This window comes from Clinocottus analis, unplaced genomic scaffold (assembly GCF_023055335.1).
Source record: "Clinocottus analis isolate CAN_PGR_092001 unplaced genomic scaffold, fCliAna1.0.p SCAF_40, whole genome shotgun sequence".
NCBI lineage: Eukaryota > Metazoa > Chordata > Actinopteri > Perciformes > Cottidae > Clinocottus > Clinocottus analis.
The window spans coordinates 36,730-52,828 of NW_027176154.1; the positions used below are offsets into that span (position 1 = coordinate 36,730).

At 40.2% G+C, this 16,099-nt stretch overlaps 2 protein-coding genes across 2 annotated transcripts; both read right to left on the minus strand.

The window, feature by feature from the left end:
- Positions 1 to 322: 322 nt before the first annotated feature.
- LOC137801315 (uncharacterized) lies at positions 323 to 4,549 on the minus strand. The gene is made up of 8 exons (XM_068598704.1): positions 4,492 to 4,549; positions 2,732 to 3,004; positions 2,562 to 2,606; positions 2,119 to 2,202; positions 1,995 to 2,023; positions 1,654 to 1,710; positions 1,418 to 1,486; positions 323 to 543 (listed from the first exon to the last, which is right to left on the minus strand). The coding sequence occupies exons 1-8, from the start codon at positions 4,547 to 4,549 to the stop codon at positions 403 to 405; spliced, it is 756 nt and encodes a 251-aa protein (XP_068454805.1). The 3' UTR covers positions 323 to 402.
- A 7,803-nt stretch (positions 4,550 to 12,352) lies between these two features.
- LOC137801306 (cytochrome P450 2K1-like) lies at positions 12,353 to 15,931 on the minus strand. The gene is made up of 9 exons (XM_068598690.1): positions 15,722 to 15,931; positions 15,450 to 15,612; positions 15,123 to 15,272; positions 14,880 to 15,040; positions 14,583 to 14,762; positions 14,206 to 14,347; positions 13,929 to 14,113; positions 12,630 to 12,771; positions 12,353 to 12,540 (listed from the first exon to the last, which is right to left on the minus strand). Exons 1-9 carry the CDS (start codon positions 15,926 to 15,928, stop codon positions 12,353 to 12,355), a joined length of 1,518 nt encoding a protein of 505 aa, XP_068454791.1. The 5' UTR covers positions 15,929 to 15,931.
- Between the last annotated feature and the right edge of the window lie 168 nt (positions 15,932 to 16,099).

Below are 16,099 nucleotides of genomic sequence, written 5' to 3' on the forward strand. Positions count from 1 at the left end.
TCACTTTGAAGGTACGAGCCGGTCGTTGAGTTCTTCAGTTCATGGCTTCGTGTGCAAACATCACTGAGCAGGTTTACAAAGAATAAAACATCATGTATTCAAATATTTCCTCTTATATTCAAGAAGCCAGACATATGACAGTTTTTTTACAGCTATAAATCCTCAAAATGATCATAAAAAACAAATGTAACAGGAAACAATAACACGTGGTCACATGCTCTCATGAGAAGTGAAATGCAAAAAATATATTCAACACTAGAAATGCCAACAAGACACTGCTTTTCCTCCGTGTTTCTACAACAATGTCATTGATCTGGTAAGAAACATTCAGTTTATGGACACAAAGGTATCAATAAATATGAAATGATCATCAATTTTCATCAGCGCAATGAAATGAGCTCCTCATTGGTTGGGTTTGTTGACGGTGGCGTAGAGGTTGCTGAGATCCGCCGAGGCTCCAGCGGAGGAGGAAGACTTCACTGTGCTGTAGGTCACTGCATCATCATCATCATCATCATCATCGCCATCGTCTCTCACCTGGACCTGGGAAACGAGAGGGAAACAGCTCACGAATGACAGGAACACGACGTGAGGACTGGATGTTTCCTTAAGACCAAAACCGCCCAGAGGGTTCACTTCCACGTTCACAAAGATCCGGCCCTTTAAGGAAACAATCCTCTCTGGGGGGGGGGGGATTACAGCTTGTTTATGAAAAAAAGCCCCAAAACTGCTGCATTTGCATGTATTGAACTCCATAAGTAATATACAAGTTGACTTTATGGTTTGGTGCATGAGACAATTCAAATCCATTGGGCCCCAGTGGCTCCATTTGGGGTCTTGGGGCCCAATGAGGCCTCGCCTGAATGTTCTCTTTACTAACTCCTCTCTAACTTTTCAACCTTTGCAGAGAGAACGTTCACGTGTTCAATGTTCACGTGTTGAACGCTCACATGTTGTGTTATGGTTTGTTAGAGTTGGACTTTACAGCTGCATCATTCCCTGAAAGTCATTTTTTTCAAGGCGGACCTAAAACCTTTTTTTCTTTTTTTCTGTTTGTCATCTTCATTTACTCTGAACCTGTAACATATAGACTGATATTCACACACCTGAACACAATCTCACATGTGTACCTTTTATTACAACACAACATTATGAAACAGGTTGCAGAGATACACACTTTATAGTTTGTGGAGGACATCTTTGAGGAAAGGGCCTAAAAATAGGTGTTTTTTTAAAGTGTTAAATACTACCCACCAGCCTCAGCACTACTTTGTGTTGAATGCTCCTGATCTGCACATGCTTTGTGTAGCGTGTTACTCATTGTGAGCCTGTTAGCATCGTGGTTGTGGTTAGCATGGTGCGTTACGCAATTGGCTCTAAACTTTGCAGTGCCGACCCCTCGACCCAGACGGCTCACCTGGGCTGCACCGCCGGCCTTCTTGGTGTAGCTGACGGAGGCGTAGGACACGCCTTCTTCAGGGTCCGCCTGCACAGAGAAGACGACATCATCATCATCATGGCTGTGGTCTAGTTCATTGCTCAATAACTTGACTTCTCTTTTTCTCTCCGTGGCAGAGGGAAGTTGCATTCTGTGTTTCTCAGAAGGCTTTAGCGCCGCTGGGCGCGGCGGTCCAGTAAAGCGTGTGAACTCACCACAGCTGGACGGGTTTCAGGACCAGACGGCGTCGCGGCCTGGTTTGAGCTCAGCACCTGCACAAGTACAGTAAATACAGTGCAGTCTGTAGTTTACGTTCACTTCAATGGTCACTTCTCATAGAATACACTGCGTGCCACGCTGCACAGACATCTGTTGATTCTACTTCCCTAAAAGATCAGTTCTAAATATAGATTCATGCAGTGAATGGACACAAGTATGATGCTGTTTCTTTTGACGTTTGCAGCTGCAACCAGAAACCATGAATCCTAAAACTGAGTCATGTCAACACCATAAAAAAGTTTATTTAAAAATGTGATTATTAGGGTTTAAAACTCACAATGCGTTCATCCGTCTGTGTTCGGTTCCCTGAAAAGATGAAGCAGAGTCGGCTTTAGCTTCCTCAAACAAATGGAAGTAAAAAAAAATTAAAATCCATAAAAAAATTTGAGGCAATTCCTCACCTTTAGTTCTCTTCCATGTGATGAAGATGATGGTGAAAAGTGCTATTAAACCCCCACACACGATGAGGACCCACTGCCACCATCCTGGAGGAGAATAAACACAGTAAAAACAAGTAAATCAGTTTCTGTTGGAACAAATCTGCACATGTAAGATATACCGTCTGTTTACATTTGCTGAATCTGACTTCAAATCTATTTACAATACAGCATCTTTATGCACATTTATAATAAAAATGCATACAATAAGACGCTGACGTGTTAAATGAAAAGAGTACAGTATAAAAATGTACTTTATCTTTAATCTGGTTAGAGAATATGCATCATTGTCTTGTGAAACTCTTTCAAAATGCACGTTTTCATTCTTTATATTTAACACAATTCGGTTGAGATTAAAAAGTACGAACAGTGAGGTTTGAGACTCAGACATGTGGAACAGATAATACCTCCATTTGGAGACGATGTCTTGTTCTCCCCCTCTGATGTGCTTTCTTTTGATTTAGTTGAAGAGGATATGAAATATAATAAAACACAAGACACATAAAATACCTCCATGTTTAGCATCTGAGACTAAATGAATAACAATGTAATCTATGAACTTTAAAACTAAACTTACCTGTTTGCTCACATGAGAACAGGGAGCAGGCGTCATACAGCAGCGTGTTATTGCTCTTTTCATCTGTGACTTCACACTTCAGGGACTCGTAATACTTTGACTTGTGATGAAGACGAGGAGTTGGAAACATCACATTTGCTGAACAGCTACTCGGTGATATCTTTACGTGGTCATCATCACCGTCATACAGCCACGTTACTCTGTGTTTACAGCCACCGTTTGTCCTCAGAGAGCAGAACAAGACGACCCCTTCACTGGAGTTCACTTCCATCACTGGTGAAGAAGTTCATAATGTGAGAGAAACACAACAAGAGGAACATTAACTTCATCACAGGAATATAAAGTATTGTCATAATTCAGTGTGTTGACAGTTTGAGATGAAAACATGATGATGTTAATACTCACTGTCAAACACAGACAGATCAACCTGAACATCTGAACCGTGTTGTGGTCCTCCTCGTTTCTTAAACTCTCTGTAGGTGTAACTTCCATAATCATCTCTTGTTACATTTCTGATAACCAGAGAACAGTTTGCTGTCAAACTCAGTCTGTTGGATTTATTTTTGTAAATCCTGTTGTCATGAATATTAATCTTCCCAAGCTGAATCAGCTCCACAGATGTTCCTCCTGACTGACTGTACTGCCAGGTGCTCCAACTACATTTCTCCTGATGTTTTGTCTCATGGTTAGAAGGTAAAGTGACGTCATCTCCAGCTCTGGTGATGGAGGAGAAGATGAGTCCAGTTACTGCTGTTGAAGATCAGAGAGAAATATTAAAACCATAGTTATTAGTGTAGAGTTATAGATGTTGATGACATTCATAACAAACAGCAGTAAATACTCAGAGTATCAATAAGGAGTTAAAGGTTCTGCTATCGATACTTTAGAAGTTACAGAGAGAACCTCCTTTCTCTGTGTCTGTGTCTTTAAGAGAGGGGCGGAGTCAAGCTGTACTCTACACACACTCTCTCTCTCTCTCTCTCTCTCTCTCTCTCTCTCTGTCTCTCTCTCTCTCTCTCTCTCTCTCTCTCTCTCTCTCTCTCTCTCTCTCTCTCTCTCTCTCTCTGTCTCTCTCTCTCTCTCTCTCTCTGTCTCTCTCTCTCTCTCTCACTCTCTCTTTCTCTCTCACACACACACACACACACACACACGCACACACACACACACACACATTCACACATTTTCTCTAACACTTACACACACACACACACACACACACGCACACACACACACACATTCACACATTTTCTCTAACACTTACACACACACACACACACACACACATTCACACATTTTCTCTAACACTTACACACACACACACACGCACACACACACACACATTCACACATTTTCTCTAACACTTACACACACACACACACACACACACACGCACACACGCACACACACACTCTATCTCTCTCACACTCACACACACACACACACGCACACACACACGCACACACACACACACATTCACACATTTTCTCTAACACTTACACACACACACTCACACACACACACACACACACACACACACACACACACGTTCATGAAAGACATTTGTTTACATTAGTAATAATAAAGTAATATTAATAATTCTCATGAATTGTGTTTTCATGTCCTGAAGGAACCGATCATCAGTATTGATAACAGTACTCGTATCAATAGATCCTCACGAGACCCGTCACTCCACTCAAATCCAGAGAGTGAAATAGTTTGCGAGCCGTTTCTTTGCTCATGAACGTGTTTCATGTTCTTACCTGTAAACTGAAGCAGCAGCACAAACAAAGTCATCTGGATGCATCTGGATTCAGCCATCGAGCCTCTTCCTCCGTCTCCTGTTCTCGCGCCTTCAGCTGTCACAGCTTCTGACCGAGTGCTTCTTCAGAGAGACGCGGCGTTCACTTCCTCTTCCTGGTGACGCTTCACTTCCTCTTCCTGGTGACGCTTCACTTCCTCACGGTGACGAGGGATCTTTTCTTAGGTCTTGAGAGAGATCAGCTCTTCTTTGGCCGCAATGTTTCAGACGTCCTGAACGGAGGAGGAGGAGCTGTGAGGGGAGTTTGTTCCTCATTGCAGCGATTTGCTGTCTTCTAAGAACTGAAGGGGAAGTGTTTCGGTGAGAATGTGGGTAACAGCTGCAGCAGAGCCTGTTTGTTCTCACAATATGTGATCATACGTGTTAAAGTCACTGTGAGGAAGATTTAACACGCTATTAATCTTAATGTCACAATGTTGTCTCTATAGACCTCATGTAGTCCTGGTCCTCTAGTCTCAGTGTAGTCCTGGTCCTCTACAGTCTCAGTGTAGTCCTGGTCCTCTACAGTCTCAGTGTAGTCCTGGTCCTCTACAGTCTCAGTGTAGTCCTGGTCCTCTGTAGTCTCAGTGTAGTCCTGGTCCTCTGTAGTCTCAGTGTAGTCCTGGTCCTCTCTAGACCTCCATCAGTAACCAGTCTACAGAGAGAAGATGGTCTGTGTCTGTAGAGTTATTCTTAAAGACCCTCATCGATGTCAGGCCGGATGGTCGCGGCCAAAAGAAATAACAAAGGTAAAGAACCAAATGCTGATAAACGGCTTGAAGTCATTTTATTTTCCTAAACAGTGAAGATATCACAGAGAACTGAACACTCATAGAAACAGATGAGCAGACAAGGAGGCAGCAGACAAACAGGGTTTAAATACTCTGGGAATGTGCAGGTGATTAGACGGATGAGGATTCTATAAGGGATGGGGCAAAGAATCACAAGGACAGGAAGTGAAGAGGACAGAGGACGCTAGAGACGGGGAACTTCAAAATAAAACAGGAAACAAAAACCCAACACCGTGACAGAACAACTTGCCCCATTGCAGCGTGTTGCTGTCTTCTGAGAACTGAAGGGGAAGTGTTTTGGTGAGAATGTGAATAACAGCAGCAGCAGAGCTCTGGAGGAAGGAGGAGGAAGAGGAAGAAGAAGAGGAAGAGGAGGAGGAGGAGAGCTCAGCTCATCCTCCTCCATCCGGCGCTTGACCGTCTGGAGGGAAGGGGGGAAGCCATGTACATTTCCACCACAAATTGGCGACGAGGATGGGATGGACGCGCATGTCTGGCGGCCAGAATAAAAAAAGAAAAGTGGCTGAGGAATTAAACCTTGAGGATCTCCACATCATTCATCTGTGTTTTTATTCTTCTAAGAAATGGACACAATGTCTTCTTTATTTTGCAAATTAGATTTGAACAAAATTGGAAAAGTGCCAACAATTTCAACCAGAAACAATCGGAACACAACGCTGAACAACAACAGGTTACAACAGTGAGAACGCACAATGACAGCGTTACATTCTGCATCCTGAATAATTTGATTATGTAGAATAATTAAAACAATTAAAAGAACAAGAACAGGTTTCCTAAAAGCATCTATGAAGAAGTTTCTAACGTCGCTGTCCGTGGTCCTGAAATGGATGATGACCTCACTGTTAGTCACTTAACTTATGTAACTGTTTAAAAGCCGTGTTATGCATCTAAACACAATCTGTCTCGTTATGTCTGTGGAATAAAATGCAGGATCTGTGTTTTATTTCATTAGAAAAAGATTTATGGCATCTGGATAATTATGAGAAGAGATTTACAGTATCAAGTTTGAAAAAGGAGGATAAAGAAAAGATGGATATAAACTTTATTAATGCCGCAAGAAGACATTTCTTCACTACATCATCATTATTATACATACAGGTGAGCAATACAATATATATATATATATATATATATATATATATATATATATATATATATATATATACATATATATATATATATATATATATATATATATATATATATATATATATATATACACACAGACAATACATACACAAATAGACTATGAATATTCATACATTACATTCTGAATCCTGAATATTTTGATTTTGCAACATGTAAGAAATAACATCTTCATAACTTTCTCCTGCAAAATGCACATTACAGTTTACACAACACGATGCACGAGTTGTTATGAAGCGCATGTTCATATTTACAGACTCTCTGATTCTCAGTCATGACAAAGAGACGATTGAGGCTGAGAGCTCATTCAGACAAACGCTCAGCTGACAGAGTCACTGCGAACAATGAAAAGCATATTTTGCTCCTTCTACACAGAAATACAATAACTTAAAACTTAAGGTAAAAATGTGCATTAAAATGAAGAATTAAGAATCCGCTAAAATGCTAATACTATAAGAAAAAATATAAAATATCAATTTAAACCAACACAACAAGGTGTGCAAAAACATATTTGACAAACAGAAAACATGTTTACAGCTGCATTATGAATGAAAATACATGTCTTTATTGTGTAAATAAAGAGACTAAAAAAGCGCTAAAGAGCATATCTATGACATCACTGCACCATATCTTTGCACAGCAGGAAGTTGTTTGATAATATAATAATGCCCTGAATGTCAAATAGAGAAAATATGAAGAGCAATGTGAACAATCTTTGTATAAAAAATATTCTTTAAATGTCTGAAAAAATACTTTATATTATATCACAAAGTTCATCTCAGTGTATTTGTGAAGTTGTGGATCAGTGGAGTCGGACAGAAGCAGAAGGTTCTCCAATGTTTTCATAGATGACTCTACCTTCATCTCCACCTTCATCTTCATCTCCGTGATGCACCTGAGCAACACAAGACAACACACGTGAGATTTAAAGCAACAGTCTGTTTAAAGTACCGAGGCCGGCCACACGAGGCAGTAACTTCAGAGTTATATCTGGGGTCGTGTATTAATATCACTCAACAAAGACGTGTTATTGTGTTCAGATCTATCGTGTTCTTGATTTCAGCAGTTTAAACTGTTGCTTTCAGTCTGAATTATGTGTTTAATTTCTACGTATTCCTCTGATATTAAAGGTTTATCCTTATTTGTGAAATGTGCCAGCAGACTCTTCCCTGTTTGTGATTGGTCACATGCAGCAAACTCCGCCCCTTTTTGTGAACAGGCAGATTGAGGAACCCAGAAAACCTAAAGATGGTCGATTATGTAGAACTAGCTCTTCTCATTGTAAACCAGTGAAACACCACAAGCACCAGAGTTTAATTCTTCAGGTTTAAAACTCACAGCGTTGACGTCCAGCTCAGTTTCTCTCCCTGAAAAGACACAAATAAAGAGTCACCTTAAGTTTCCACTGTGTAACTCTTTGTCTTAATGAACAGGACACGTGTGAATGCTCTCACCTTTAGTTCTCTTCCACATGTAGAGCGCCACAACAATCATCAGGAGCGTTACCAAACCCAAAATGATGAACCTCCACCAACCTGGAAATTGGATTTACTTAATCTGACTTTACATCTATATACAATACATAATGTTTGAAAAAAATTAATAACAAAATGCCCACAATGAGATGCTCAAGTAAAGTATAAAAAATGACTTTGTCTTCAATCTGGTTTGAGAATATTCATCATTGTCTTGTGAAACTCTTTCAAAATGCACATTTTGTTTCATTAAATTTAACATAATTCAGTTGAGATTAAAAAGTACGAACAGTGAGGTTTGAGACTCAGACATGTGGAACAGATAATACCTCCATTTGCAGACGATGTCTTGTTCTCCCCCTCTGATGTGCTTCCTTTTGATTTAGTTGAAGAGGATATGAAATATAATAAAACACAAGACACATAAAATACCTCCATGTTTACCATCTGAGACTAAATGAATAACAATGTAATCTATGAACTTTAAAACTAAACTTACCTGTTTGCTCACATGAGAACAGGGAGCAGGCGTCATACAGCAGCGTGTTTTTGCTCTTTTCACCTGTGACTTCACACTTCAGGGACTCATAATACTTTGACTTGTGATGAAGACGAGGAGTTGGAAACATCACAGTTGCTGAACAGCTACTCGGTGATATCTTTACGTGGTCATCATCACCGTCATACAGCCACGTTACTCTGTGTTTACAGCCACCGTTTGTCCTCAGAGAGCAGAACAAGACGACCCTTTCACTGGAGTTCACTTCCATCACTGGTGAAGAAGTTCATAATGTGAGAGAAACACAACAAGAGGAACATTAACTTTATCACAGGAATATAAAGTATTGTCATAATTCAGTGTGTTGACAGTTTGAGATGAAAACATGATGATGTTAATACTCACTGTCAAACACAGACAGATCAACCTGAACATCTGAACCGTGTTGTGGTCCTCTTGGTTCCTTAAACTCTCTGTAGGTGTAACTTCCATAATCATCTCTTGTTACATTTCTGATAACCAGAGAACAGTTTGCTGTCAAACTCAGTCTGTTGGATTTATTTTTGTAAATCCCATTGTCAGGAATATTAATCTCCCCAAACTGAATCAGCTCCACAGATGTTCCTCCTGACTGACTGTACTGCCAGGTGCTCCCACTACATTTCTCCTGATGTTTTGTCTCATGGTTAGAAGGTAAAGTGACGTCATCTCCAGCTCTGGTGATGGAGGAGAAGATGAGTCCAGTTACTGCTGTTGAAGATCAGAGAGAAATATTAAAACCATAGTTATTAGTGTAGAGTTATAGATGTTGATGACATTCATAACAAACAGCAGTAAATACTCAGAGTATCAATAAGGAGTTAAAGGTTCTGCTATCGATACTTTAGAAGTTACAGAGAGAACCTCCTTTCTCTGTGTCTGTGTCTTTAAGAGAGGGGCGGAGTCAAGCTGTACTCTACACACACTCTCTCTCTCTCTCTCTCTCTCTCTCTCTCTCTCTCTCTCTCTCTCTCTCTCTCTGTCTCTCTCTCTCTCTCTCTCTCTCTGTGACTCTCTCTCTCTCTCTCTCTCTCTCTCTCTCTCTCTCTCTCTCTCTCACACACACACACACACACATTCACACATTTTCTCTAACACCTACACACACACTCACACACACGCACACACACACGCACACACACACTCTATCTCTCTCACACTCACACACACACACACACACACACACACACGCACACACTCTTTCTAACACACACACACACACACTCTCTCTCTCTCACACACACACACATTCATGAAAGACATTTGTTTACATTAGTAATAATAAAGTAATATTAATAATTCTCATGAATTGTGTTTTCATGTCCTGAAGGAACCGATCATCAGTATTGATAACAGTACTCGTATCAATAGATCCTCACGAGACCCGTCACTCCACTCAAATCCAGAGAGTGAAATAGTTTGCGAGCCGTTTCTTTGCTCATGAACGTGTTTCATGTTCTTACCTGTAAACTGAAGCAGCAGCACAAACAAAGTCATCTGGATGCATCTGGATTCAGCCATCGAGCCTCTTCCTCCGTCTCCTGTTCTCGCGCCTTCAGCTGTCACAGCTTCTGACCGAGTGCTTCTTCAGAGAGACGCGGCGTTCACTTCCTCTTCCTGGTGACGCTTCACTTCCTCTTCCTGGTGACGCTTCACTTCCTCACGGTGACGAGGGATCTTTTCTTAGGTCTTGAGAGAGATCAGCTCTTCTTTGGCCGCAATGTTTCAGACGTCCTGAACGGAGGAGGAGGAGCTGTGAGGGGAGTTTGTTCCTCATTGCAGCGATTTGCTGTCTTCTAAGAACTGAAGGGGAAGTGTTTCGGTGAGAATGTGGGTAACAGCTGCAGCAGAGCCTGTTTGTTCTCACAATATGTGATCATACGTGTTAAAGTCACTGTGAGGAAGATTTAACACGTTAAAACCGTTGTCATCCCCGAACTAAACAGAGTGTATCTCTGCAACCACAAGGTCTATTTAGATAATGTTGATGTTATTATAAAGGCAACACTTGTGAGATTTGGTTAGAAATGTAAGTATCAATAAATATGTTACTGGTTAAATGAAAATGAAGATGGCACACAAACCAACTTATAAAGATTTAGGTTCACCTAAAAATAAAAAGCGCTTTCAGGATGATTATCTCTTTGGAATGATGAAGCTGAAGGTTTAAACTTCTCCCAAATCAGAGCACAAGAAGAGAACATTCCACCAGTCCAAAAGGTTTTCTAAAGGGACCCTGGTGCTTAACAACAGTATCACTTTAGACCACATGTGGTGCTAGAATCAACACATAAACCCAGTTATTGACCTTTTCCAATGTGTCCTGAGTCTCTCTGTGTTTCATCACACAGCTGTTTCTTCAACATTGAGGCTTGGACGTATTTCATCTCACCGCTCTGACAGAAATGTTTTAACTCTTTTTAGGTCACTCATTGAAGTACTTTGAATTTCAAAATGTCAACCCCAGAGCGCTATTGGAGGGCATAATAATATTCCTTTACTGTTGTGACGTTTAAAATATACATAGATATATTTAGGTAGAAAATGAACATCCACCAAATTACCATATATGGTTCCTTACCCGTTTAGTGAAAACAAAAAATAAATATTTAAATAATGCAAGAAATAAATTAAGATAATCCTTTATTAGTCCCGCAGTGGGGAAATTACAGGATTATAGACGTCATATGTACAGAGTGCGGGAGTGACCATATATGGTTACTTGAACTATTCAGGGTTAACTGTCACTACATTTACAAAGGGTCCGTCTGATCATTTTGGGTTTATTCTAATGTGACTGTTTAACTTTAAAGTCCCAGGTCATGACCTGACTGATGTTTTAACTTTTTTACTTTCATTAGAAACAGACTAACATGCTTAAAGTACCGTTGATTTCTCTCAAGGAAACCATATACATTCCCACCACAAATTGGCGACGAGGATGGGATGGATGCGCATGTCTGGACGTGCATGTCTGGAAGGACAGAAGTATCACCTTTCCTCAAGTAATGTATCCTACATCCACTCATATACAAAAACAAGGCTAACACTACTACACACTATCCTCAGTTTTGTTGCCAACTGAAGGCCCATAAACATGTGATCTTCTTGGTTAATCATTTAAAAAGGTCACGTGGACAAAAGACAGTAAGCGTATGCAACAATGTGTAACCAAAACCCTTAAAGTTAAAGACTGGGGTGATATTTACGTTAACCACAACCCTTTTCTTAGGACTTCATGTGCCATACAAAAAGTTATGCTCTTCCTTGACTGGAAAATCCCACTGGCAGTCAATGTTGTTTTTCAAAACCATGTAGGGGCAAATACACTTGATATGTGGTCGATATGTTGAAGATGCTCTGGCAGTCTATTGGAAAACCTCACACAAAGATTCGGATATCTTGAGGTCTTGTTTATTGCGTACATCAAAACTTTTTATTTCTATTTAGTGTCAGAAGTTTCATGAAAGCCAGTTTGATCATCGTTGAAAAATGATCGTTCTTTGCAGTCGTACACAGTAAGCAACAAATCAACATACATTTTCTTAATACATAACTTTTATTTGAGTACTATTAAACTAGTTTACAGTTTTAAAAAGACAGCCTTTAATTCAGTTTAGTTTTTCAGCTTCATTATTGAATATAAATCTCTGATAATCTGCTGTCAAAACAAATGATTAAACATTATGAATGTCAGAAGGGATGTTGTGAAAAGCCATGTACTTTATCTGATGTAGATTTATAACACATCTGGTGTGGGAGTAAAAAATGTGATTATTACATAATTGATATTGCACATATGATCTTGACTGTAACTCAGTTGAAGTCATGGTGGGCCAAGCAGGCAGCTGCTCACACACAGGGAACAGCACACAGTGTATGGAGTGCGGGGCAGCGGCTGAGGCCCACGCGTGGACTCAGATCCAGTTCATCCTCTGAGACTCCAGGAGGAGGAGTGAAGCGAAACTGCTGCAGGAGGGTGGTGAAGAAGATGAAGAGCTCCATCCTGGCCAGACTCTCTCCGGGGCAAGCTCTGCGGCCTGCACGAGAAAGAGAGAATAAATGGAAATGTTCACATCATCTGCAAAGAAAAGTGAATGTGAAGAAAAGATGTTGAAAATACACAAACCTGCAGAGAAAGGCATGAAGGCGTCTCGCTTGACAAACTTCCCGTCTTTGTCCAGGAAGTGAGCGGGATTAAAGCTGTGTGGCTGCTCCCACTCAGTCTCATCATAGAGAACTGATGTCAGGAGAGGATACACTATGGTCCCCTGTGGACAATATAGAAAAAAACACTCATTTTTGTGTCCACAGTGACTTTCCATAATTTAACCTAGAGAAATTATTTAAAGTTTAAAACCTTACTTAAAGACTGGAGTTTATGCCCAATTGGGCATTTTTTGATAGCTTGCACAGTTTTCATGTAATTATTGTTTATGTTTTTAGAAATTTTCGGACCATTTTACAGTGTACAATGGGTGTGTATGGCTCAGAATGTTCAGCGCTAGAATGGAGAACCAACTGAGTGAGAGAAAGCAACAGAAGCAAAAATACAAACGTATTTTGTATTTAGCCCCACAATTTTTAGTCTTCAAAACACAATTGCTGGATAAACATGTATGAGATATTGTGCTTGTGGTACACATGCGTTGTGGAATCCAACAAACTTGTACTTTTTTGTCACTAAGCCTAAAAAGCTACATGAAGTCCAACCAACTGCTCCATTGGACTCCATGTTAAATCAAACAGGAGCACTTTCTGAACTGAACTTACGCTCTCATTTTAACACAATACAACATTTATAGGACATTTCTGGTTTCACAAGAGTCTTATCCCTCTGATAATTGCTTTTTGTTGTTGTTTGAGTCATGGTTTTTGATAAAAAGCAAAAGTTTGACCAGTTCACTTGTTGAAAACAATCCAGCCGGCCTGAAATCCATCACAAATACATTAGTTACACCTCAATAACTTCAGTAAAACGTCTTACCATCGATAATGTCGGGGTATATCTATATATTGTGACGTCTTATGGCAGTAATCAACACACCATCTAAATTTCTTGCGAAATTCCCCTAATAGGTCTAATGTTGTTGCAAGCCACATCGTGTTTTGTAAAAAGTTAATCACAAGCATATTTATAATGTTCTTAAATCATACATTTCTGAAATTTCATTTGAGAGATGATTTTCTCGTTTGTTTGACCATGAGCAGTAGTCATGAACTGAGATTCGTGCATCTGAACGCTGATCTTTACTCACTGCAAAATGAATCATATAAGAAATACATTTAAATACAAATATATACATATGTATATTAAAAACAATGTATTTTACCACCTTAGATTCATATTATTATTTCCATATGTCATGTGATTTATTGACTTTCTATTGATTATCTCCAATACACCCATACTTTCATTCAGCCTGACCTTCTCAATGAAGTGACCCTGGAAAGTGACGTCTCGGCTGGTTTTGTGAGGAAGTGACATGGGGGCGATGTTGGCCAGTCTCTGTGTCTCGTGGATGACGGCGTTGGTGTAAGGCAGGTTCTTCCTGTCCTCCACCTGCGACTGACGACCTCCAATCACCCTGCTCAGCTCCTCCCGCACCCGGTCTGGAAGATGGAAATGTTTTTGTTTTCATGAAGAATCATTTTGTGTTGGTTTGTTGTTGTATATAAAGTGTGGGGAAACTTTATCTCCTTACTTTGTATTTTTGGATACTTAGCCATGAACAGAAGTCCCCATCTCAGCGTGGTGGCTGTTGTGTCAGTGCCGCCAGAAAAGAGATGCATAACTGTCATCAGAAGGTTTTCTATGTGGAAGTGACTGTTGGTATTCCCAGATTCCTGCAAGTAATCAATGAATGCAGTTATCCAAACACATCTGATCTAGAACATTGTTAAGTTACATTTAATGAGAGATTTTTTTTATGTTGTTTTGTTTTTCAGAGAGAAAATGTAACTGATAGTTTAGCTTAGCATTTTGCTAACCACCTTAGCAATCAAATATCAATACTTAAAACATCCTTTGTTAATAGCAATTAGCATAATAACAATTTTGATAGGTGATGATTCTTCCAACCTCCAGATTTTGCTTTCGCACTAGAAAAGCATCCACAAAGCCTCTGCACATCTGTGGGTCGAGGGTCTCCTTCAAACGACTGAACAGACTTAAGTGCTGCTTCTTGTTGGCGACAATTAAAGTATGCAATTCCTTCCTGTTGGCGATCCATTTACCAAACCATGGAAACAGGTTATACAACTGTTGACAAAAATGCACAGAATGCCCTACTATTTTCTTAAATTCAGTTTAGCTCTAAAATTTTAAGTAAATTCAGAACAATACCAGTCTCAATACTCAATACAAATGAAATGACACCTGTAGTGACGGGGTGCCCACGAGTTCAAGGTTTCTGTCTGTTCGCTCTACCAGGGACGTAAACTCTGGATCATCATATTCAAACCTGCTTCCATAAATAATGGAGCAGATTATATTCGAGACTGCGCAGTGCATTGGTTTGATTGAATCAAAAGCTTCTCCTGCAACAAGTGAGAAAAAATCAGTATATGAGGACTGACGCATTGTTACTCGACATGGTGTTGGTTGTAATAAGACATTCACCTTTATGTTTCTTTAACACTTTAATCAGTTGTTCACATTCCTCAATGATTTTGTCCTCGCTCGCCCTCTTGCCCATCCCAAAGTCTTTCAGGTTCGTCAAAGCAAAGCGCCTCATCTCTTTCCACGAGTCCCCATTGGACCAAATAATCCCTGAGATGAAGAGTTTCAGGAAAATGTGTTAATTCCTCACAGAATAAGACACTTGTAAGAAGAGATCTTTTCTTTTTGTTCTTTTCTTACCATGTTTAGCAAAAATACGTTAACAAATCAGCACATTATGGGCAAAGGCTGTAAACGTGAAAGTATTTAGGAAATGTATTTCTTTACCATTTCCATGAGAACTGTCATCCATACTTTGTATTACATGTCTGTCTCCAAACTCTTCAGCACGATTGATAAGTGCCTCCTTCACCGTCTTGTATCCAGCAAGGACCACCACTTTCTGGGGTCCCATATAGACGGTGAACACCGATCCATATTTCTTGGAAAGCTAAGAACAGCAGCAGCAGAATGTCATGACATTGAATAATATAAGAAACACACACATGAGACAGAAGATAATAAAGCTGACAAGAGGCAGAAACAACAAGCTGCCTCACCTCCACTAGTGTCTTGTAGGGCATCTTGAGGTCGAGCTGCAGCAAGTTCCCCAGGAGGGGAAGTGGTTTTGGCCCTGGAGGTCCCTTCCTGTCCTTCTGGGAGCTGAAGCTGGAGGAAGAGACGAGGTAGACGAGGAGCAGGAGTACCAGAGCCCCCACCAGGGAGACCAAGCTGGAGGACTGGAGAACCAGATCTAATACCTCCATGATGTTCAAAGAAAAAGTGTCCTCGCCAGTGTTCTGACAAAGTCTGATTATTGTCCTGGAATTATTTAGTTTTTGTTGCTGCCAGTGAGGGAAACAGCCCAGCCTGTGGGTTGGCTGTTCTAGAAAAGTTCCCTCCCTCCATTGTAGTTGTCAGTAATTTCTTTTTGTTTC